Source organism: Chaetodon trifascialis, chromosome 17, assembly GCF_039877785.1.
Source record: "Chaetodon trifascialis isolate fChaTrf1 chromosome 17, fChaTrf1.hap1, whole genome shotgun sequence".
NCBI lineage: Eukaryota > Metazoa > Chordata > Actinopteri > Chaetodontiformes > Chaetodontidae > Chaetodon > Chaetodon trifascialis.
In genome coordinates, this window is record NC_092072.1 from 13,833,484 (window position 1) to 13,858,588 (window position 25,105).

General features: G+C 42.5%; 2 protein-coding genes across 2 annotated transcripts in view; both read left to right on the forward strand.

Annotated features, from left to right (window-relative positions):
• The first annotated feature begins 726 nt into the window (after positions 1–726).
• Positions 727–9,371, forward strand: hepacam2 (HEPACAM family member 2). Its single transcript, XM_070984326.1, has 9 exons — positions 727–983; positions 4,007–4,366; positions 4,454–4,741; positions 5,976–6,275; positions 7,348–7,473; positions 7,796–7,817; positions 7,921–7,955; positions 8,296–8,369; positions 8,481–9,371. The coding sequence occupies exons 1-9, from the start codon at positions 926–928 to the stop codon at positions 8,589–8,591; spliced, it is 1,374 nt and encodes a 457-aa protein (XP_070840427.1). The 5' UTR covers positions 727–925; the 3' UTR covers positions 8,592–9,371.
• A 2,881-nt stretch (positions 9,372–12,252) lies between these two features.
• vps50 (VPS50 EARP/GARPII complex subunit) overlaps positions 12,253–25,105 on the forward strand; it is a 92,009-nt gene continuing 79,156 nt past the window's right edge. Inside the window, exons 1-4 of the mRNA XM_070984727.1 lie at positions 12,253–12,406; positions 12,931–12,999; positions 20,993–21,115; positions 21,975–22,046. Of these exons, the coding sequence (XP_070840828.1) occupies positions 12,374–12,406; positions 12,931–12,999; positions 20,993–21,115; positions 21,975–22,046 (297 nt within the window). The 5' untranslated portion in view covers positions 12,253–12,373. The remainder of the gene's footprint in view (positions 12,407–12,930; positions 13,000–20,992; positions 21,116–21,974; positions 22,047–25,105) is intronic.

Genomic DNA, 25,105 nt, shown 5'->3' on the forward strand with positions numbered 1-25,105 from the left:
GCTGCCCTAGAGCCATCATTTCATGAACTACTGGGACTGTGCGGCATCTGCAGAAGAAAAAAAACTCGTACAGATGTAGCCTTGTTGCAGCAATACAAAAACAAATGTTAGACAAGAATTAACAGATTTGCCTCCACAGTGTCTCCCTAAGGGCTGAAAAAAATCTAAAAACATTGTCAACGTATTGCTGTGATCTCGATGAGAGTATCCTGAAGGCACTTGGAAGTTCAGTGATACATGTGTTGGTGTCGGAGCAACATTCCTCACTCAGTTTCACCCCGGTATCGGTCTCTCTCTGTCTTTTTGTCCTTTAGTGTCCGGACTGCAAAACCATCCCAGACAGAATAGCTGATGCTGACCATCATTGTGCACCAAGAGCTGTGTAACTTAACCAAACTGTGAGATGTTGGCGGTTAAAAGCTCTCTGTCCGTCTGCTTTTTCTTTGTCTCGCAGCCCGAGGGGCCGAGGCAGCAGACAGCTGGTGTATTATAATGTAAAGAAACAGTTCCCATTCTGCTCTCGACTATCCTTTTCCAGTTTGACGTCTCAGCTCCTCTATGACAGAGTGAAACCCTCAGCCTCAGGGCGGCTGTGTGTGTGTGTGTGTGTGTGTGTGTGTGTGTGTGTGTGTGTGTGTGTGTGTGTGTGTGTGTGTGTGTGCATGTGTGAGGACCATACTGTGCCGTCTCTCTGCCAGGTGGACCTCTTCTTCCTCCTGGTGTCACAAGGGAGGGGCCTGGCTCCACGCGGGCTAAAGCTAGCTCCTCTTATTTCCCTGGCAAATGTTGTCACCACAACCAGTCACATTTTTCTCCACCTCCTCCTCCTCCTCCTCATTCTCTTCCACTCCTCTCCTTCTTCCTACATCCCTCACTCCCTGCCCGCTTGTCAGAAGTCCCACACATCCCTAGAGGATAAGATGCCATGGGGGCCACAGGAGGAACGGCGCTGTATGTCTGCTCTGTTCTCTTCATCCTAACAGGTGAGCGTTGAGCTGCCGTGGAGGGATGTTTTGCCTGAGTTGTCAGTGTTGTGTTGGTGCAGTTATAGCTGTTACTGTGGCTGCTGTTTGCTTGGTTGTCAGGGTAAAACTGAGAGTGCGTTGAGGAAGTTTTTTTTGTGGTGGGCTGTCACAAAATGTTCACTGCGACCTTGTGAAATCTTTTGTCTTTGAAAGGTTCAGGTCAAAGAAGCAGTAATGAAACTGGGTTGCAAATTAAAAAAAAAAAAGGCACAAGAAGTGACTTCAGTTACAAGAGCAGCATTGTTTTTGTAGTTTAGAAAGTTGGCATCCTGTATTGTGACATTTTAGACAATAATGTTAGTTGGTCAGTGAGTTCTTTTAATTTGAATTGCCTCAACCTCCCCACAGCCTTTATCAGTGTAAGTCTTTAAAGTGTCCCTTTTAGTGTCAGGCTTTGTTTTGCATGTCCTTTCCATAGTCATCGCTGTGTGACTTTACAAGATTAGCTTTTCTGCTGCTGTCGGCTGTGAATAAAGACATAGGGAAGGGGTGAGTGGAAAGAAGAAGTGACCTAGGCCACAGCTGTGTGACTCAGTGATAACAGACATGTAGCAGCAGTCCTCACATGACCAGATAAGTCAAACAGAAAAGTCCCAAATATATGGACTCCCCCCCTGCTTTGATGTTTGTATCATCAACCTTTCTTGAGAAGCACTGTTTGTCTTATCTGAAAGAGGACAGAAGATGGTGGCATTTGGACACGCACCGGGAGACTTTATTTAGCATCCAAACAACTCGGACGTGTGTGTGTGAGGGTGATAAGAGGCAGGTGCTTGTGGGTCTCCACACACGGTTATTTGAGTGTGTGTGTGTGCACGGCCACAAAATGAAGATACCCTCTCACCTCAAGGACCGCTGTAAGTGTAATCTCCTTCGTATCGCCACAACAATACCTGTGTTGTTTGGGGACAACAGTGAAGGAGCGGGCTCGGCACACTCCTCCTCACTTTGTCTTTTCACCGGATCTCAGCTGGTGTAAACACAGGCACGCTCCTGCTGCTGACAACACACACACACACACACACACGCACACAAACTGGCCTGCAGGCCTGTAAGAGTGGAACGTGTCGAAGAGATGATTGAACTGCATTTATTATTTAGGACATAACACGAGATGCACAGTGGCTCTATTGTGATGAGCAACATGGCAGCAGTCACCAGGGACCTGGCTGACACCAGCTGGATGTCCCTGAGGAGGAAGTATAGACTGCCCAGAGGGGAGGGCAGAGGAGTCGAGGACAATGGAAAAAGGTGTGAGGGAAAATATGGCTTTAGAAGGGAAGAACAAAAGTCACATTTCCCTCCATTTTCATGTCAAGGTTTTATTGCATGAACTGTGACCCACTTCAGATGAAACCATGGAGCACTCAAACTGCCTTTCACGAATAGTTCCATCTCTCCCAAGCCGTCACTTTAACGCCGAAACGGAGAAAGAGAAGACACATTCAGAAGTGAGACAAAAGGACACAAGTAAGAGGAAAGCGCGAGGCTTGAGTGAGTTTGTTCCACAGTAGCACTGCCTACTCACAAGCTGCTGCTCAACTCAACCTGGCATCTAAACACAGTGCCTCACTTTTTAACTTCAAACTGTCAAGAAATACCCTGACAATGAAGTTTGAAGTCGTCAAAAAGTCTTATCTGATATTAATGATCCTTAAATTCAAGAGTGCTAAAAATAAAAGATAGGTTGCATCATTTCATCAGCACGGCATACTGAAGAAAACCATTGCTATGTACTAGATCAAATCTTGAAGCAGTTGAAATGACAGCTGCTGGAAAACAACCATGACTCCGTCCATTCTCTGTGTTTTTAGCTGGTTACTAGAGAATAAACCGCCCTGCAACTCTGTGCTGCTTTGATAGATAGCAACGTCCCTTCAAACTGCCCAAGTGTTTGTTTTGGGACAAGTTGGGATCAAAGAGACAGGTCTCATCCTTGTCTAGCAACAATGGCACTCTGCAGTGAGCTGGGTCAATATTAACTCACTTCAGTTTCAGGACCTGTACAATGTGAAGACTAGGATATAGAATATGAGATTAGAGAGACAAAACAGAACTGGGTTCTTTCTTAAAATAGCCCTGTTTTCTTTCTGTCACCCTCACTCCATCTGATCAATAGCACAATAAGAATATCAATATTTTTCATCAGTTTTTGTTTTATTTTGTAAGTAATTTTCTGTGATGATTAAAATTAGATCATTTGGACTCAAAAACTGTGCAAATGATAACACAATATGATCATATTATTCCAAAAATGCAAGTAAATGCTGATGATAAATGATAATATTGAATTATTGTCAAGCCCCTTCATGAAAGCCGTGAAGCAGCATTATATGTGTCGTACTATTCAATGCAGATTAAATGGATCTTTATCTGTGTTATGGTCGCTATCAAAGAGTGTGTACAAATGGTGACAGCGTCTCAGTCTTATCAAGTTTTTTTCAGTGGCCTACATGCCCAGACTAATATATTGGCATACATACACTTACATACACTCATTGGTATAATAATCTATACGTTATTAAAGCTTCATTATTCAATATTTTCACTCTACAGAATAACAATGTGTAGTGTGAAATGGATCTCTTGTCGTAACAAACCAGAGATTTATCACCTGAACATACTGTTTTGGCTCATTCTCACTGTTCTCATCATTTCTATTTGCAGCAGTGAAAAAAGCTTTAAAACCAGACTGTCCACTACCTGCTCAGCACCAAAAGATAGACAAAGTTAGTGAAAAGCTGGTGAACGCAGCAGAGCATTTAGCAGCTTAAGAGCCAGATATTTCCCTCAGGGTTTGGTAGAGACCAAGAACAGAACTAAAAAGAGAGTGAAACTTGGAACTACATTTGGCAGGTGGCCAGAAACACAACTCCAAACGAATGATAATATTACTATGTGTCTGCTGGATGTATAATTTGCTGACACATCCATATGCTTTACTTTGTTTCCTCCCTTTTCATCTTCTCTGACCACCTCAGAAGCCAGCTCTGAGTTCATCCACATCCCCTCATTAGTGCATCATGGCATTGAAGGGAAGCCCCTGCTCCTGTCTGTTGAGACCCACTTCCAGCTGGATGAAGCTGAGATCCAGGGAACTTGGTCCTACATGAGGCCGAGCGGCACCAGAGCCACGTTGGTGACCTTTACCAAAGAGACCACAATCACTGACATGATGTACCGCAACCGCCTCGTCTTTGGACAGCCCAACGTTTCTTTGCTGATCAAGACATTAAACAAGGACGATGAGGGGGATTACCACCTGAACCTCAACATAGAGTTTTATAACAAGACAGGACTGGTTATCAAGGTGGAGAGAACTGTGCATGTAACAGTGGACGGTGAGTGTTTTCCTATCAGCATGACCAGTTTGATGTCGTCCATAGACACTGCCATGAATTTACCAACATTTCTGATTTTTTCCTTAGTGCCCGTGTCCATCCCAGTCATTGAGAAGAGCCCGTCGTACGCAGTGGTCGAGGACAAGGCAAACGTTACCTGGACTTGTTCTGTTGAGAGAGGAACAAGAGTTGTGTTCCAGTGGCTGAGGGACAACATCTCACTAGGTCCCAGTGACAGATACCACTTCTCCCAAGACAACTCTACATTGTTAATCAGTCCTGTGAGAAAAGAGGACAAGGGGACATACCACTGTGTGGCCAGCAACCCAGTCAGCCAGGATCAGCAGAGCAGGGCTGTGGAACTCAATGTCTACTGTGAGTAGATGCATCCATCTGTATTCTCCTTCTCTTTCCCTGCAACAAGAGCTCCTGATATTGCAAGTGTAGACATGAACAAAGGTCTCGTGGGTGAAAGTTTGCGTTCATCCACGTCACCTCTTTCCACATGTAGACTTCATTGCTCTTTATATTACGTCACCAGACTTCTTCCTTTGCAGCTTAAAAATATACATAAATGTAGGTCCTAATAACCTACTTAGAACCAATAAGGACATTTTTCTGGTTAGGACATGCTGTAAATGATAACAAAACAAAGTCCATAATGCCTGGCTAATTTACAGGTGCTGGAATCAGATGTGTTGTACTGTACCTCCATGGCTGCCAAAATCTCTATCAGGCAGGATCATGTGGCCTTCATTTGCAAGCTGTTGTTAGCGTGTAATCACAGGATGGACCTCAATGAACCAAACACATGCATTTTACTATAAAGTAACAATGCAGACAAAAAAAGTCAAGTTGTAGATGTAATTGCTTTCACTTAAGTCTTTTTAATTTGGCACACACTGGGAGCAGAGCTGTTAAAATTACTGGGTCAAAATAACCTGTGATGTTCAGTTTCAAAAACAGTTGGTTGTAGGATGTATTTGTCACAAGGCTCCTGTACTAATACCAAGATACATATATATATACATTTGTATTTTCTCTTTTACAGGGAGGTATTAGGTCATGTAAATGCCTGTGTGCTAAGGCTTCTTTCTGACAACTGAAAACATGCGGCTGATAGTATTTGCATAGGAGCTGACTTATCTCACAGAGCTCCTCTGTTCAAACAAAACACGTGTAGATGCGCCGATAAACTGGCCTGGCTTTGTAATTCTGAGGTTGCACCCAGAACACGCACAGTCTTGCCATGAATTGATTGAATGTGTGTGATGGAAGATAGACGTTAGTACAATTTGTGTTACATCTAACTTCCTTCATTTTCCCAGCGCCTTCAGCCAGTGTGCTCAAACAGCGGGTGTGCTAATAACTTGGCATAGAGAACTGCGCCACGATTAGCATTCTCATCATTTCTGTTTGCATAGACAGAGCATGTTCGTGTTAGCATTCAGTAGCATTTAACTATCCGTTAAAATAACCAACCAATGACCCTGCCGCCCCATGATGCATTAAAATGAGACAGTTCATAGAAAAGCACCCAGTCTGTACAACAAGCACCGTATTAGCAGCAAACTGTCATGTTTCCCTGATCCACTCTTGGCCCCTGCAGATGGCCCTTACAACCTGGAGGTGAACTCGGGCCAGGGCCTGCGGACAGGAGAAGTGTTCACCATCAACCCCGGAGAGCTGGTGTTCTTTGAATGCCAGGCTGATTCCAACCCACCCAACAGCTACGTCTGGATCTCAAAGAGCCGCAACGCCACCCAGGTCATCACCGAGGGCCCGCGGCTGGAGGTGCGCTCCTACAGACTGGCCCAGGCTGAAGAGTACCTGTGCCGCGCCTTCAACAACGTGACACAGAAGCAGGACGAGGCCCAGTTTACTCTGGTGGTGGCCAGTTTAGGAACAGGTGGGTAGAGGGTGGAACATGGCAAGAGGAAGCAGAGCGTGGGTAGATTTTGGGAATCCTCTTAGATAAACACTCTGTAAACAGTGTGTCGTGCCAAAAGCAGAAGAGCTTTATGAGCTGTGAGAGATGTATCTTGACACTAACAACCACCAGCCAGCTCTGGGAACAGCTGCGTAGATAAAATACTATAGCATGAAAAGTGAAACCAGGTTATGAACTGAACATGAAATATACATGGCTATTATGAAACTCAGGTTTTATCTCAGTTGCTAGGTTCCAGCGGCTGCAGCCTATATTAGAGTTCAGTGGCTGGGAAAGTAAACAGTGGCTAACAGCTGTTGTATTTGTTGACTAAGTTTTATAACATGTGGAGTTTCTGTGTGCTGAACATGACATTGATATGTTGTCTTGGTGATAGTGAGAAAGACTCACTGATGCCTACTGCTGATACTGGCTCTGATTTCAAATGCTGTTTATTGAGTCAACAGAAGTCACGACAGCATCCATTTTTATTGACAGCAAAATCTCATATGAAGTCAGCCAAAGAATCCTCTGATGACTAATCTTTTAATGACGCCAGCCATGCTAGCTGCTGTGAGGATATACTTAGGCTACGCACGCTCGTGCTTTAAGCCAAATGTGACACTGTGAGCGTGACAACGCAAACATGCTGTTGTTTGACAGGGATTATTCAATACGTTCTCCATCTTAGTTTTATCCTGGTAGCATGCTAACATTTTCTGATCCGCAATGTACAGCTGGAGCTAATGGAAATGTCAGTTTGAAGGTATTTGGTCATAAAACAAAGTATTGGATAAGTTAAAAAATTTGACATGGTGATGGCGTTAGATCAGAGGTTCTCACCATAGTTAGTGGTGACAGTTGAGGGAAAGTCAAGGAGACGCCAAAAACAATGCAATGCCTGCAAAATTCATGAAATCCAACTTTGAAATCTTTCTGTCTGGACCAAAGTAGTGGACCAACTGACCGCCACTGCCATCTTAAGAGCCATGTAATCAGTTTGGGTAAAAATGGTTGTTGATTTTAATGTCCATCCTGTGTTTGTTTACAGGGAAAGAGAAGCACATGCAGGAGGGCAGCTCTCTATCCCCTCTGGCAGCCATTACTGTCTGTTCTTTGTTCATCATTGGCTGTATGCTGCTGTTCTTCATCAGGAGAACCTGCCATCCTAAGAGAGGTTAGATAAATGTCTTATTCTCCTGCTTTGATGCAAGTTCTTTTTAAACCCTCACAGTCAGTCCTGCAACCTGTAGCATGTTCCATGTTTTAAATCCGTATGTCTGAATGATGAGATAACACTTAACTGCTGGCTGTACTGAAATCTGCATGTTGCAGCTAATCATAAATGCAAACAACTTGCAAATGTCAGTCAAACAGAAGGTAACCAGGGCAAAATAACTACTGCATTTGCATTTGCAGAAGTTAATGTTTAAAAATGTGCCATGTCTTCATCTGTGAATCATTCTTTCCCTGTCTGTCTCTCTCTCCATTATCAACAGTGCTTATGAGCATTTACAACAGGTAAGAGCCTTGGATATGAAGTTAGTTCAGGCATCAGCCACACCGTACTGTTTTTAGTATACATGGAGTTCATCTAACAGCTGTATTTGCTTGTTTTTGGCAGACCGCTTTCAGAGCAGAAGCGACCACATCGTTCAGGTAATACTGCAGCCATCAAGGACACCCACATTATATGTAATATCTACATATATATATAATTTTACATCATAATTGTGGGGCTGATTATAGGGATGAACAGGGTTTTGGTGTTCTATTAAGCTGAAAGTCCCTCCTAAAAAACAGGTTTGACACAGGAGCAGCCTAAAGCAGAAATTTAAGCAAAGTTAGGATGTCTCATTGATTCCAACTGAAAAGCAGGTCTTGGTTTTATGGTGTCATTACGTTCATCGTGTTACTGTAAAGTCTGACTCTGAACACATACTAATGCACTTACTGCCACCTTAGAGTTGTTCTGCCATTAAAACCTGTGTGTCAACAGGTCACGAGGATGCAACAGAAGACTTTGGCATCTACGAGTTTGTCTCCATACCTGGGAAAATGGAATCAGCTCAGGTACTCAACATGCTGTACACTGACACAGACTCAGTGACAATGCAGTAAGATTTCACGCTTTTGTGTGACAGTTGCATGTCGCTTTAATTTTCCTATGCAACTGTCCTGCAGGCATCGTGCAGATCTCTGGCTCGCCTCGGGTCAGTGCAGGATATGCACACCACCATCTATGATGTGATCAGACATGTTCCTGAAACCCCCAGTCACAGTTTGCTGAAGTAACTCCAGCTGGAGAGTTGACATGTAACTGACAGACATTTCACTTGAAGACTCTCGTGTAGCTTTATTCTCTTAAGTCTCTGAAACACTGGTTTTGGTGGCCAATTTTTTTGCACAAGGGATGAAGGAGACTTGTGTGAGTACACAACTTGATCATGCACTGTTTATGTCCAGAGCTTGGGACAGATGTGAAATGTCTTTTGCTGACATTGTTGTGAGATGAAAGTGTATGTGTGGCTTTTTTTTTTTTGTCTAATGTGAAAGCGTAACTTGTTTAGAAATGAAGATCAATGGGATAATGTTAAACCAAGAGAGTTAGTAGTAACCATTTTAACCTTATTTTGAAGATCTTATAAGGTACCCAAATTCCCATAATTACCATTTAAAACACATGCCTAATATAGATGCTGAGGTTTAATTTGCCATTTCATTAATATCTTTCTAATTTAACATTCCCGTCAAAGAGAGTCTGTTTTGTGAGAATACAAGTGTTATAATAATGAATGCATTTTCTTGAATGAAATATATATATGAAGTATATGTGTAAATATTGTACATGGATGATACCGCAGGTTCTCTATTGTTCTATGTCTATCTTATGCTTAAATCTATTTATTCATATAGAAACACTTAACCCTGCGTGTTTCCTGAGATGTAGCATTTCTTCTGCTCAACATGGATATAATGAAATGCTGAAACAAGGAAAAATTATTAATGATTCATAAATTATTGTACAGTTTGCATTCACGTTTGTTTTGTACTTTATTAAAGATGTAACTGTTTACTATTCTGGCTCATTTTTAAATATGTATTTGTTGCCCATAATCAGACAAAGACGTCTCATTCTGCCATTTCTGCATTTATGTCTTTTTCTTAGAATGACAATTGCAGCCAGGCCTTGAAATGAACATTTTTATCACAGATCCTGAAAAAAAAAAAGCTGAAGCCAGTAGAGATGTCAGTTGTTCTGCGGCTTCACAGTCAGTCTTTGTCCGATGTCTTGGCTGTGATCTCTCCTCTGATAAAGTGTTTGAGTTGTATTTGTCATCTTGAAATTGCTGCAGAGTGCTTGTTTGTCTCAGCTTTGTTGTGTTGGTATGCTGTGTACCTGGTGTGATATGGAGACGGGCAGCAACAGACGGATGGTTCAGCATGTGGCAGAGTGCCCTCCACCTGCTCCTGCTGACACCTTGTCACGAGTAGATAAAAATGTGTGTGCTTGCTTGTCTCTGTGTGCATTTGTGTGTGTATGTGTAAGAGAGAGGAGGTGAAGGGATGAGAAGGGTAAAGACACAGATAAGCAGTGAGAGAACCAGACATAAAAATGCTTTCTTAAGCTTCCTGCACTCAGTTTTCTGTTCTTTTTCCCACCTTGAAAAGCGTATCACTGAAAGGCTGCTTTCTGCTATGATTCTGCTTATTATCCAAACATTGCGTCCCCAATGTGTCACTCTTGTGTCGAGTGCTTCCATTCAAATTCATATCATATACTGCAGCACACAAAATGTCCAAATTGACAAGCTATCCGGTCGAGCATTGAAACTTTTAAAATTGAAACGTTTGAAATAATCTGAAAATATTGTATTACCGTTGTGCTTATATATGCCACAAAGGCAAATGATCACTGATATGTTTTTAAAGACCATAAACCGTCAATATCTGAACCTCATACTGAGTCATAAAGTGCTACTTGTCATGATGCTCCCTTGCATAACAACAAGCAGTTTATTGAATCTAGCTCTAATTATAGCATATGAACTGACCAGCGCTGTGTGCTTTGTCTTTGTGGTGGCATCTCCGGCTAGAGGTTGCCATCTGTTCCGTCTCAGTGTATGCTTTAAGGGAGGCTCCGCACTGTGGATGACTGCCTAACAAACAACAGTGGAGTAATTTCACCTAAGGAGATCGACCTCACCTTCATTTGACTGGGAAATAGCTTGAGGCATCATTAACCAGGAACTAGAGCTCACTGTGCCTGCTGTCTGGTGCATGCTGCCCGCCTTTAACCAAGCGCTGTTTGAAATAACACCCAAAGGGGCAATTACAAAGCAGGTCGAATAGGTCTGCATGCGCCGTTTTTTGTAATTTTTTGAACAGTTTACAAAGCAGGGCTGGGTCTAATTGCTCGGCAGAGTTGGAGCTACATGACAACATGTCATGGATGGCATGAGATGATCACTGTATTGGTGTATATAGATGTAAGGCAGTAGCCCCTGTTGTGCTGTTAATGTAGCTGTAATAGCTGTTTTATTCCTTACAGGACACTGTAGTTTACTCAGGTATGCTCTATGGGGGCTGTCATCTTACTTAATACTTAATATCTGCTTTTGCTGAGCGTGGTTTATGGTGGCTCTCTGCATTTTTAATAATATCTGTGTCAGAAACTTTCACTATGTTAATTTGTTCAACTAATATGTTAATTAAGAAGTTCAGGTATACATTAGCGTGGGTTTGAGAAGTGAGTACTCCTGTTTTATATGTGAATATCGTACTATGTACAAGTGGTCCACTTGTTCAGCGGAAAGGATGCAGTAAAAGCATTAGTTTGTCATTAGTCATTTTCTGCCTTATTTAATTTGAACCTTTTGTAATTTATTATTTTCAGAGTTAAATTATTATTTTGTACTACATATTTGTTGCAATGTAATACAGTGTTTTATGAGAATATTGGCTTTTGCTACCGCAAGGTGATAAAGCCAGCAGCCTGTAAGTGTGAGCCAATAAAGAACATCAGTTCTCTGCCATGATCCAAAACCCCTGTGTCCCATGTTCCTTCCCTCCCTGCACAACACCCTATCACAAAACAAAACACAACGCAGAGTCCCTGGGTGTTTGGAGAGGCTTCCCTGAGCACTAGTGGGTTACATAAACATACAAAATGTCATATATCTCATATGTATGAAGAAAGCCACAAACAGTGGTGGAAGAACTACTCATTTTGTTAACTATACTTTACTGTAGCTGATGCAGGAATATTTTAACAACTTTACATAGTACTGGAAAGTTAAATCTATGACCATGTATCATATTTTATAAGATGATCGTGTGTTTTCAAGCTGGATATAAATATAGAAAAATAAATGCAGCCATCTAATGAGATAAATCAAACTAACTTCAGCATCATCATCAGTAACCATGGGCTTTCTTTCATAGCAGAGGATTTGACTTTTGATAGTAGGCCAGGTGTAGCTGATAACATTAATGATCTAATTCTATTCAAGTGTCCTGGTAAGCCATGACTTTGTGCCAGGCTCTCAGCACGCACCCTACCAGGACCCTGACACCAAAGCAGCAAAATAGAAATGAGACTTCATCAATGTTATTATTTACATCAGGACTTTTCCTTCTGTGACATGTCAAAATGTCTCACCTGACAGATAAGACCTTTGCTGTCTAGTATTTTGTGTACTCTGTGATGTTAACTTACTACCATCCAGTGGTGTGAGACAGCAATAGACCTACATGTATTGCAATGTTTATGCATTACAACACTTTAAATGTAATTAATGTATTTTTTGTATTAAGAACAACCTGTATTTTCTATTTCATCCACATATTTTCAACCTCACAGTGGTGGGATTGTGTGGGGTTAAGATCACAACCACGCCTCCGAAGAAAGACTACCTTACCCAGGATGCTTCAGAAACATTCCGCTTCTTGCCGTATCGGTCACGTGACAATTAACTATGGCTTCCTTCTCGTAGTGATGGAGGCTCTTCGTTGACAACAAAACAAAACTGTAACTGTACTCATTTATTTGTGCACTGACACAGGTTGGATTTAGGATGCAGAAGATCAAGTCTCTCATGGCCCGCCAGGTGAGCAAAGCAAGTCCACCGAAAAAGAGCTTCCGGCCGTTTGTTTGTGACAGCTCCAGGTAGCTAGCATGACGGCTAGCTAAGCTAACTGGCTAATTTGACAGCTCATCGTGTGGCTCATTAAAAAGCACATTCAGCCCGCGTAAGAGAAGCTTTTTTTCAAAAGACTTCGTCACTGAAACGAATTATTTAGCCCATATGAATAAAATACATGCATGGGGGCACTTATCCTTACGCCCTAGTTGTAAGAGTTTACCATTAGACAAGCACAGCAGCAGGGCACAACAGTGGAAACTGGGCGGTTGAGGAAGTTCTCAGTGTGGTGCTGAACTCACTGGTTCGCCAGTGGACACAACAGAGCATATCGCTTTCAATAATGTGTCTGTCAGTTCCACTTTTTTGCTGTATGCATTAGTGTGTTGATGAATAGCAAGCTGTGTGACAACGGGGACAGACTACACCTTAAAAAAATAAGCATTAGTGTTGACTTTTTGGGGGTCTAACGGTGTGTCTTATTTTGACAGGGTCTGAAAAGCCCCCAAGAAAGCATGGCAGACCTCAGTCCTGTGGAGAACCTGAGGATCCCGAGCAAGGTATACTTTTGATGTTGTTTTGATCAATGCATTTGAGCTGCATGTTGTGTAAAATCAACCTCTCCCGTCAAAGTAGACTATATTTCACCACAGTTAATGATGAAGAAGGTGATAGCAGACATTTAAATGGGCTTAACAGTTTTCATCGTGTAGTCTGGTCTAAGTCGTTGAATGCTTCCTGTCACAGTTTTGTTGACAACTAAAAAATATATGCTGCTGTTTGTTCATTCCTCATTGTGAAAGTCAAAATCTGCATGTAAAAATATGCTTTTGACCTGTCACCTTAGGCACTGCACTTTTATCAAATATAGAATAACTAATATTAGACAGTTTGATCATACATATTATTTAAAGCAGCCCGGTCCAGTCAGACTCAGTTATATCAATTATAGTGAACATGGTTGAATGTGTCACAGTGGTTTTAGACTTGAACCAGACTTGCTGTATAATTCATGAGTCAGTAGGAGCACTTTCCACCATGCATTGTGTTACATTTTGAACTGCTTCCTGTAACTGGCATTAGTAACACCACACTCACTGGCTTTTCTCCACAGCAGTGTAAAGAGGCTGTAGGCTCACATTGATATAAGTTAAGGACACACTTCACATCAGCGCGTGTGAAATATGGTCTGCTCTAATAGTATTTCATCATTGTGGCAGGGCAGAAATGAAAATGCAGTCCGTCATGCTTAGTCACATGATGCGTTTACCATTATCGGCTTGTACAAATTCAATTTGTCAAGAGCGGACAGAGCGTAGCCGCAGAGTGGCTCTATATAATGTGTCGTCACTTACTTACTTAAACCTCACTGCGCTGCTAGTTGCTGGCCTTGCTGTGACTTTGCCTTGTTGCGATGACCTTACATTGTTGTGCCTGAGCACAATTTGGAAGGTGACCAACTCTATTTGTTCACCTTGCGGGGTGATATCAGCCAGGTCAATTCAAGCAGACATGCAATTTCTCTCCCCTGAAAGACTTGGCTTTTAATGGTTGACATTGTTGTGATTGTCGCCCTCTTTTAGCCTTAATGTGAGTGGAATTTTCCTTCGCTGCGTGCTTTGCTGATGGACCGTTTGAGTATTTGCTGCCCAGCAAATACTGCAAAAGATCAGACTAAACAGAAGCGTTTTTCTGTCGATTGATCCATGAGGGTTTGCGAAAGTCTTAATTTGTTGTTTGTGTGAGGTCCTGTTGTCATGAGAAAAGAAAAAGACAGAGCAGTGCGATAAACACAGGCTGTCTCTTTTATCAAAGATGAGGCTGGTGCTTGATGCTATTGTCACAATAAACAGTAAATACAGGCTCCTGATGGGTAACAAACATGTTATCTATTAATCTAATAATTTGATGTCATTGTCTCGTATTTGTATAAAGACTTGTAGACAGTATTACAATTATGCTGCCAGACCTGTTATTACAGACAACTAGGCAATGAGCTCGTGTAATTAGAGCCTGAATGAAAGCAGAGAGGAGTGTCTCCAGAAAGATTTGTGTCTTGTCAAAGAGTGCGTGTCTCCCCCTGGCTTTGGGACTGGTATCAGGTGGCCAAACTTGATATGCAGACATCAAACACCCTGGTTTTATGCCTGAAATATTCACTTTTGTTCATGGCCCCAAAAATTGCTGTACATCTAACTACCCTACTATGTTTATCTTATGTGATATAAGCACAGTATACAATAGGTCGACAGAAAAAAAGGGACAGAGTTAGTATGGATGTACGTAGTCTGGATTATATCAGCCTACTGATACTCTCTGATGAATTCTGCTTCCCGTGTGTACTGCAAACACCTGCCTTTTGTGTGCTCAGCCAAAACGCAGGGCTGATTATTTGATGATATTATGCATTGAGTTTATTTGCTTTGCTGTTGGGCCTTTCAGCAGAATGAAATAAGACCCACACAGGCCTGGCTTTGTGTGCAGCAAAACCTATGGTCCTTTTTGATTAAAGGTGAATAATCCTTTCAATAAGCTGTGACACTGCATTACTTAACGCGCTGCTCCCTGTAGGAGGGTGTGCGTCGATTATTATGATGCTTAATCTGCCTGGAACCGTTGCTGTTTCCAACCATCTTAGCTGTGACTCACATCATTTATCATCCTCCAGGAGCTGACAGCAACATCTGGCTCTCTGTAAGGGGGAGGACTGATGAGGGGGATGATTGACAAATGATGCTGTCGAGTCACTATTTGGACATGACTTGAAGGTTTGATGGTGTTTGAGTGATGAGCAGGGAAAATATAAACATGCACTAATTAGTCTGTAGTTGCAGATTAGTGTGTGAGAAGACAAATGGACTGCACTCACACACACACTCCACACTCCCATGCAAGGTGCTGGCTTAACCTTCAGTTCAGGGGTTCAGTGTCTCGACAAGGACACCTCCACATGTGAGGTTCACCACTTTGATTATTACACACATGATTGTAGAAAGGATATCACTGCATGGGCTCAGAAACACTTCATGAAACTTTTGTCAGTAAACACAGTTCATTTGCAGATGATGATTAAATCATGTTTTACACAGCGTCCCAACTTTTTTGGAATTGGGGTTTGAATTCTTTGGCCTTTAAAATGTCACAGTCTCCCAGAGGTTAAGGTGACGTCCTTGAAATGTCTTGTTTTCTTGAACAAACTGTACAAACCTGCAGATATTCAATATAAGACAAAAGAAAGCAGCAAATATTCACGTTTGAGAAGCTGGAACCAGTGAATTTGTGTCATTTTAGTTTGAAAAATGATTCAACGATTAATCATTCATCAATTAATCAATTAATTGATGAATCGTGTCTTCTCTTTTTTTGACATGACCACGGATACCGTCCTTGGTTTGCTGTAGTTATGAACAGGAAGTGGTGACAAATATATTCTGCAACTTTTGCTCTGTTCCACATGTTTTCTTAAGGCAATTATAATGTATTTTATAATTTTATAATATAAAAATATTTAGTTGTAATTTTAGCACATCTACCTGTTTGCCCTGTTTACAGAACTTAATGAACTTCACATGACTCCACGTGTATAATACGGGTTCTCTTATGTCGTGTTTCTCCATATAGCTGCTGGAGGGAGCATTTGGTTACTTCCCTTTCACAGATGTCAGGCTGCTTACATGTGCATCCAGAGGTCACAGTGTTGGCTATAGCGGCAGTTTACCCTCAGGGGAAACCATCCTCACAGAGAAAATCTGATCCCTCTTGTTCATCTGCTGCTGTGTACTTAATGCCCTCTACAAATTTACATGGAAATCTAGTCAGTGAGCCGCGGGCCATTAGATTTAATAAAAGTTTGACCTTACTCAAGACTTCAGTGTGATATTATCTCAAAGGCTCTGATAAAACGGAATGATAGAAATAGATAGAAGTCGTATCATTTCATATGACAAACGCTAACATGCACCATAACCTTTGGAGAAGTCACAACTGTGGCAGATTAAAAATATATTTATATTTTTTTCAAATGACTCCAAATGGTTCCAAGCTATTTTAGATCACTTTGATGTGTTTGTTCCTTTTTGTTAATCTCTCTGGGTTCATGAGATGGTATAAGCTGCTTTGAGGGTTCATGATAAAAACAAACAAACCTTTTTCCCCTTTGCAATCCCTGTTCAAAGCTGCTGTCCCTCTGCGAGTCAGTTTTAAGGATTTTCTTTGTAGGTGTTGTGATGCATTATATCACTTAACCCCTTCAATCCTGCAGAGCCATGACAATCTTGTACTGTGTGGTGAAGCAATGCTCTTTAAATTCTACATATACGATCTGTTATACTGACATCCAGTGAACTACTGAGGGACAGGATATCCACTGTTTTCCAACAGATATTATGATGTAGCTTCAAAAAGGGCCTCTTGGAGCTGTTTATCTCACAGATGTAAGTACAGCTGCAACAACTGGAGTAGTTTCAGTCATTTTTCAAACCAGTGATGCCAAACATTGGCTTGTTCCAGCCTCTTAAATGTGAGGATTTACTGCTTTCCTTTGTTTGCATCATTACTAATTTCTAAAACATTAATGCGCTTAGCTAAAAAATAGAATTGAGAGACCAACCAATAATAAAAATAATTAGTTTGCAGGACTAAAGGTACTTGTGATAGAGGGTTAGTGCAGCTCTGGAACTGGTGTGATGCTGAACAAAACATTTTATTTTACTTTGATGCTGCTGAGTGTTGGGAACAACAGGTTGTCTTCCCAGAAGCCTCAGTGTCCCAGAGGCAAACAGTGGTTCACTCATAACCTTGCTGCCAGTACTCGAGGTGCATGCAGTTAATATTTCCCACCAGCAGGGGTCACCCTAAGTTTACTCAATACCCATTTTTCTCTGATCAGAATGAAAGAACTGCTCATACAGAAAACTTTCATTTACACAGGCTGAGTGCATCACCTGCTAAATATTACTTTATTTCCTAAAAATTCGAGATCAAATATGTTTGGCTGAGTACCTCCAGTGTTCGATATGCTTTTTCTGAAGATGGGGATGGGGGCTGAAGCTGCTAGGAGGGCACACACCTCACTTTGACAGTTGTGTGTGATGGCTTTAGACCCAATCAGGATTGTATCTGAGATAAGCTACTAGTCTAATTATGCTTCTAAGAGCCTGACTGTGCATTCATAATAAAGCCACTGCGTGACAACACACAAGAGAACACAAGCTTTTGGGCTCATTGACATTCAGTGACAGCTGAGGAAAAATAATCACATACTTCCAAGTATAAAATGTAATCGTATTACCTGTTAACTCAGCAGCTGACAGCAGCCTGCATATTGCTGTTGGCTGTGATTTTGTCCTAATCTCCCAGAAGACAACTGTGTTAAACCCTTGTTTAGGAGCAGACGAGGATATAAACCAGGTTAGGCTCGCATAAATATTCTACGCTAATTACAGTGAGGAGGTTTTGATTTGTTCATCTGATGAATGATTCCATAGTGGAAATAATTGGCCGTCCTCCCAGTCTCCTCACCCCGCCGCCTTTCTCTGCTAATGTCTCGCAGGATTTTCCACAAACCTCCTTTTGTTTATTCGGTCTCCTGTTTCATCGGGGCCCCCGTGTTGTTGAGCACCTTTCTGCTCCAGACGAATATCCACTTTGATTCTCCGATAAGGCTTGTTAAACGTCCCACACTGTGGAAGCAAATGGATTTCTAATTTCCGCAACAAAGATGAGATTTTCATTAATTTGCGGAGGGGGGAGGAAGGGTGGTTTGCTCGTCTCTTATCCTTCAAAGTGAAATTTGATCAAAGCCTCACAGTGCCTGATGCCTGGTTTCACACGTGGGGCGCAGTTTTGCTTTGTGCCTCCCCAGCAGCGGAGCAGGAAGGGAATTATTTAACCTGAGTTAGCCTCTCAGTAACTCTTTCACTTAAAGATGTTTAGAGCTCCTCACGTCACCGCAGGTGGGAGACTGAGGCGGAGAGGGATGGAAGAGGGAGACTCAGGAGAGGTGAATTGCTCTAACCATATTGGAGTGGCTTCACAGGAGACACCACATCATTGTCTTTTGTTTCACTCATTCCTCTGTCCTTTTCTTTCCGCTCCAACTTTCGCTGCCAATGAGTCATCCAGCTCACCCCACACCTCCCCTTTTAGCTTTCCCCTCTCGTTTGAGCTGATTTCCCACCCACCCTTTTGACGGCAGAGCGTGATCTCCTGCCTCCTCCCCTCCTTTCCAATCTCACGCACTCACCCACACATTTCCCCCAGGGCCTCCTGCTCACTTCTTAACCTGATTCAAACATGGCAGCGCACACGCTTGCCTGAAGATCCGTGCACTGCAGACACATACACTGGTGCAGACACATGCACACATTTTAATTCTTTACTTCCCAGTTGCCTTGTATAAAATGTATATATGGTGTATATAAAAGGGATTCTGTCGGTGTAATTGAATTAAATGAGGCTATGTTTGACTGTGAACGTTAAAATTACTCACAGCAGCGTTGCCTCATATAAATGTCACTCAGCAAGATGCACTGTCACCTTCAGAGACAGACTCAGTTACATGGGTGGGGTGACACACTTCATGGGTTTGCTGCATGCTTCTTGCTGATAGCAGCTGGGAAAATATTTGTGCTTAGGCAGGTGTGTAACAAGGTTTTCTTGATCACTGTCTGCTATCTCATGAAGGCTATGTGAGCGTGGATGCATATATGGGCCTATAGATTACGTATCTCATAATTTCACATTCATCCTCCTTCCCAAGCCGGCGATATATTTTTAGCACCATTGTGCTTTAATGTGCCGATGCCTCGATGTATTTATCCCACACAAGGGAGTTGTCCGACTCAGCATTACTTTAAAAGAAGGTTTTCCACTCAGGGCATAAAGCGAAGCCACTTAGCATCATATGTTTGCATTGTGGTTGTGATTAAATGTAATATTCAGTTGTATTTAGGATGCTAGAAACAACATTGGTGGTTGGTTGGCCGTTTTCATGACGCTTGATTTTACATCTCGCATTTTGTGCATGTCATTTATAAATAAGCATGTTAACATTGTGAGCATGTTAGCATTGTGGGATTGTTAGCAGAAAGTAGTTACCCCCAAATACAACGATGCAGGGTTAATCCAGTGCACTACATAGTAAATGGGGAGTAGTTTGATACACTCTTAGTCTTTAGTTCAGCAGCTTTTCCTTACTTATATTGCTTAACACCGTGGGGCTGGACCGAATAGTTTGAAGCTTCCCTCTGAATTCCAAATCAACATTTGAATGTTACGCAGCTTCTTCTGTCTTTCCCTCCTGTTTAAAGTCTGTATATCTGCACAGTTGCAGAAAAAGATGACACTAAAATGTGAAGTGTCATGCTGTTTGTGGAATTCATTTCCAGTGGTGGCTGCAGACGATGGTTTCTGATTCGTTCCCGTCCAAAAGTCAAAATTTGTTGAAAAAAGATATAATTACTTCCAAAATTGCACAGCATGCTTTTAATTTAATGAAATATTCTGCTTCAGTCAATCAGCCGGTTTGTTGGTGTTTAGCCTATCAAAAACAACATTTTCTCTGCACTCAGAAACGGCTGGCTCTCTCGCTCGCTGCGCAGAAAGGCGCGCAACTGTGTTAATGGGACGGTCTAGTAGCAGTCTGACAGCACCCTAAATGACATTAATGCAACCACAAAAAACGTTAAGCTCTCACCGATTCATTGGATGAATCACTTTATTCAAGTTGAGGATTTTGTTGGAGGAGTTATTATTTTTTTTAGGTTGATGACATCCTAAAACATGTGACGTGTGTAAGAAAATAAAGAATAAAGCCCTATAACACATCATCCCACCTCTGGCTCTGACCTGTGATTGTATCTGGGCTCATTAGGAATGTGGGTTCAAAACCCTTCATCCAAGAGACTCACGACAGCAGTAAGCTTCAACGGATGCGCGGCATGTTAATCAATACGGCTCTGATGTTTCTCAGAGACGCTCTGAAGGGGAATCTCCGTTGCCTTTCTTCGGTCATTCCTTTCTTCTCGTCTTTCCTCTCAAGGCCGCCTGACGTCCCCCATGACAGCTGTCCAACGAAACAAGCTGCAATCATCTCCCAAACTCCACAATCCTTTCCACTTTTTCTCCACTGCACTCCTCTTTCCCGCTCCTTGCTGCTTGCTCTCCACCTCATTTTGAATCAGTCCTCTCTTCACCTTGTCCTCCGCCCTTGACCTCGTCCTTAAAATCCTCTGTGCCTTTTGTTCCTCTAATCCTATCTCGTCCCTTTATTGTTCTTTCCCCTGGCATCTCTCCTCTTTTTTTCTTTTTTTTTTTACTGTGTTACCATATTTCTCTCTTCTTCTGTTTTTGTATGTATTTTTCTTGACGTTTATATCAGAGACTTTGTTTGTTGTTTTCATTACTTGGGACATGATGTAATTCTCTGTTCTGGACCTTCTCTGTTTGTGTCCCTGTGTGTCTGGAACTTTTTAAAGTGTTTACTTCAAGGACATCTTTTAATTCTCTCCCTCTCTTTGTCTGTCTCTCTTGGTCTGTCTCGTCCTCTTTCAGGAGGAGTTGCGGGAGCTGAGGGAGCAACCCATCGACCCCCAGGCGGAGCAGGAGATCATCGACAGCATCGAGGAGGTCTACTTCTCTAACGACTCCTTCGACATGGTTCAGCACGAACTGGAGGTCAGATGCTGTCTGTATGAACGTGTTACCGACTGAATGAGCACCGTTCGCTTGTAAAATGATCTCCCCAGTTCCCACGCCCCCTCTGTAAAATTCATAACTCCATCAAACCCACCACAATTGAGTAATTTTGATAACGGCAATATTGCATTTCTAATGTGAATAAATGAGCTTCCCTGCGCTTTGAACCTCGTCTGACGAGCAGAGTTAAAGCTCTTTCTCACCTGAGCTGCTGTCTCTTACACTTCTGCTGAGCCGCGTGCGTGCCATTGACATCCGGATTGATGGTTTGCATCCCCTCAGCAGAGGAAGGGTGTGAAATCTCATTAGATTTATCTTGGTATTGCTACACCATCTGAAATGAGACTCTCAGTCAAGGGGAAAGTAATTACCTATCATCCTTTGGGCCATGGATTTGTAATATCTTCTTTCCCAAGCAGACTTTGTTTGCTGTTTGCTAAATAACGTCCTCTACCTTCTTGACTAATCTGACTTATGATCTGGCAAGGTGTATTTATTGAGCAAATTCTTTTTTTGTTTTGTTTTTTTTTGTTTGGAAGAGCTGCAGCTATCTTCAGCCGCACCGGTTAAACCAGCTTAAGCTCTTTGAAATGCCGAGTGTGAGATATCTTTTGAAAAATGAAGATGTTCAGGAGTGAAGATATGCTCCCTCAAGATAAATGAAATCCCTGCTGCGGCCTTGAACGCCAGAACTTGGATATCGACAATAGTTCTGCTTTAAGTGTTTTTCTGTCTGACACACACCTACCAGCGACTTTTACTGCGCTGAGCGGTAGACATGTTTGGGGATTACTGTCAATAAGGTTGCATGTTTGTGTCTGTGTGTGTGTGATTATAGAAACTCCCACCGGAGTTGAACCTGCAGGAGCTGGAGGAGTACAGAGACAAGCTGAAGAGACAACAGGCAGCGGTAAGCATCTCCCTCTTTGTCATGCACACACACGCACGCACACACACATACACACACGACCATATTACTGGGAGCAGTGTGGTCACAAAGTGAGAGGAAAATTTCAAGTTGACACTTCATTCTTGCACATGGAAAAAACAGTTGACAAAACAATCCCACCTCAGTCATATCATCTTTATCAGCACGTCATGTAGCTGTCGGTGGTCAAATGTCTGTTTCTCGTGAGTGCTTTAAGGACTTTATGTTATCTTAAAAATTGAGCTTCAGGGTTGCTTTTTAGCAACAGTCAATCTGATGTCAAGGTCCATTTAATAGTTTCTGTGGAAAATGAAAGTGCACTGAAAAGCGGCGAACGCTGCAGACCTACAGCGTGAAACACTGATACATGTGGAAAATAAAACCCCAATAGCTCATTTAGATAAAAGCCTTAGAGTTCTGACTCGGCTTCATTGTTTTGCTCGGTACCCCAAAGATCCTGTCTGATGCCTGACAGCTCCTTGTTTCCCACCCCAGTCGATAACACCTGTGTGTGAGGCTGGATTGGAACATTAATGACCCTAAGCGCCGTGATTTTTATTTTTTTGTCAATTAGTTACTCAGTGGTCCTTTTGAGCCACAGAGCACTGAGGAAGACGAATGATTCTGACCTACACCCAGTGCCCGCAGACCATGCTTGTGCCTGAACTCTGATGGCAGACTCTTGTGACGCCACTGACTGTGTTTTCCTCCTGCGGGCGCGCAGCGGGACCATTTCCATAGTGGCCATCATTCTGAGGTCAGTCAGGTTCTCGCAGCTTGAGACTGGAGAGCTGGCCTGTCAACAAAGTCTATTTATAGAAACACGTGGGAGAGAAAGCAGCTCTCCTCCCCTTTGCACCCTCAGTCCCCACAGTCCAGTGCAGATGTCGCCCGCTTACCCTCTTTCCTGACAGGCTTCTGTACTTTCACACACACCTGTTTGTCTCCACCGCTCGCTCGTTTTTTTGTGCTTTGCCACATCCGTCCCCCGCACGCCTCCTCTCCTTCATATATGCTGCACGTCCCCTCTTTTGACATTTCTTGTCTTTTTGTGAGAGAAGATGCTTCAGACTCCGTGGCCCGGTGAGACAGTACACAAAGGTACTCTCACACATGCCCTCTGTCTTCTCCCTCTCTCTCTGGCTTGTTGTACCAGCCGTGGTAATTGGTCCAGTGTGCTGTCAGGCAGAAAATCTGCAGCTCTGTTTCTCAGAAAGCTCATCGACACAAACTTGCAATTCTGAGTCTATATGAGCAACCCCTCTATCTGTTTGTCTACCTCAGTGCCCTGAGGCTTTTGTGAAATATCTGCACTGTGTGCCGTCTTTGATTTGTTTAGATTTCATTCTCCAAGCTGCCCCCTTTTTTTCCTGCCAAACATCATCTTGTCTCTAAAGTTATGTGAGCTCAAATCCTCTCTCTCCTGCAGCACATGTTCAATTTCACACATCTATTTTCATGAGAGCTGAGAAAGAGACAATATGTACACACACACACACACGCAAAACACTGTTTTCTCTATGACATCATTATTTAACTGCATTATCCTTGACACTGTGGCAGCACCATTCACCAGACTTTCATACCAGTAAACACTGAATTGAATACAATAAATTGAATCGACAATGGAGCGTTACTTAGACATGGTGTGTGGCACACACAACTTATATACAGTATAAGCACACAGTATATATACAAGTACATCTACATCTTACAAAAATGCACTCTGTGTTTTTTCACTTTCTCCGTCCAAGTCTCGCTATTCCATCGATCAGACAGACATTTTCAGAATAATTACCAGGAGATGGATATTATTGCCATTCATTTAGTGGCTTTCTTTAATTCTGCAGTTAATATGTTTCATAAAAACTACCACTCCCATCCCTCCTAGACTCAGTAGCACATGAGCCTCGTGCCATGTACATGTACCATACTTGGTAAATATGTTTGGTAAAATTATTTGTTGTTTTGTAGCAGCCAAACACCACTGCTGCCTGAACAGGGAGCCTGTCTGATTGATTTTATGCTTTGATTTGGTTCAGTATAGGGAGCTATACGGTTTTTCCTTTCTGGTAAAACAGTGTTACGCATCATATAAATGAGATACAGGAGAAAGTCTGAAAATGGTATCATAGCACAGCAAGGAGCTGCTGATTTTTTTATTTATATTTTTGGGTCAGAATTCATTTCACAATGTACTGCAAAAAAATCCTTCACACATATTTTTTAAAGCAGATATTGTATTGTGCCATATGTGTGTACCGATCTCCCGCTGCCACTGAAACAACCGTCTCCACAGGTGGGTAATTTATATATGTGCATTCATACTGGACACACACTGACTGCCGTTCTTGTGCACACACAGACGTCCGAGCCCACAGAGGCACATAGTTGTCATTGTGTGAAATAGAGCGTAGCCCCTCTGCAGAAGTGTTAATAGTGCTTTCAGATTCTCACCGCGGGGCTGTTGTGTGGTGGCCTTTCCTTCTGGCACACGGTGTGGAAGGTCTCCACACACTTTATCTGTAACACCATTAGTAAAGCTGTAAAGCGTAGGTGTGTGTGTGCGCACGCTTGCCTGTGTGTGAAGTAACAGTGAGAAAGATACAGTATTGTACCATGTGTGCTGCGTGTGCTCTTTGCTGCTCTTTCTTTGCTCCCGCTGTGAGGGCTTTGGCGTGAAATGGTGCGTTGACACGCGTTGACGTGAACGTCCCCTTGCTTTGCTTTTTCTTCCCCTCTCTGAGTCATCTGCTGCAGGGTAGACCAGACTTTTCTGTGGTGGAAGAGAGGAGAACAACTGTCCCGTTTCTCTGCCACAGTATCCAGGCTTACCTCTTACCTGAGAGGCTCGTCTAAAAGCTGTTTCCTGCAGCCAGTTTTTGGCTCACGTGAAAAGTGTCGCTGCCCAGAGACGCAGTTTGGTTGTGTGCTGTTGCCACATTTCCCATGTAAACACACACACATGCTAGAAAGCCTCAATTCATGTGGACACACATGTTTGTATTATACTTCTGAGGGCTTTTATGGACTATATCTGT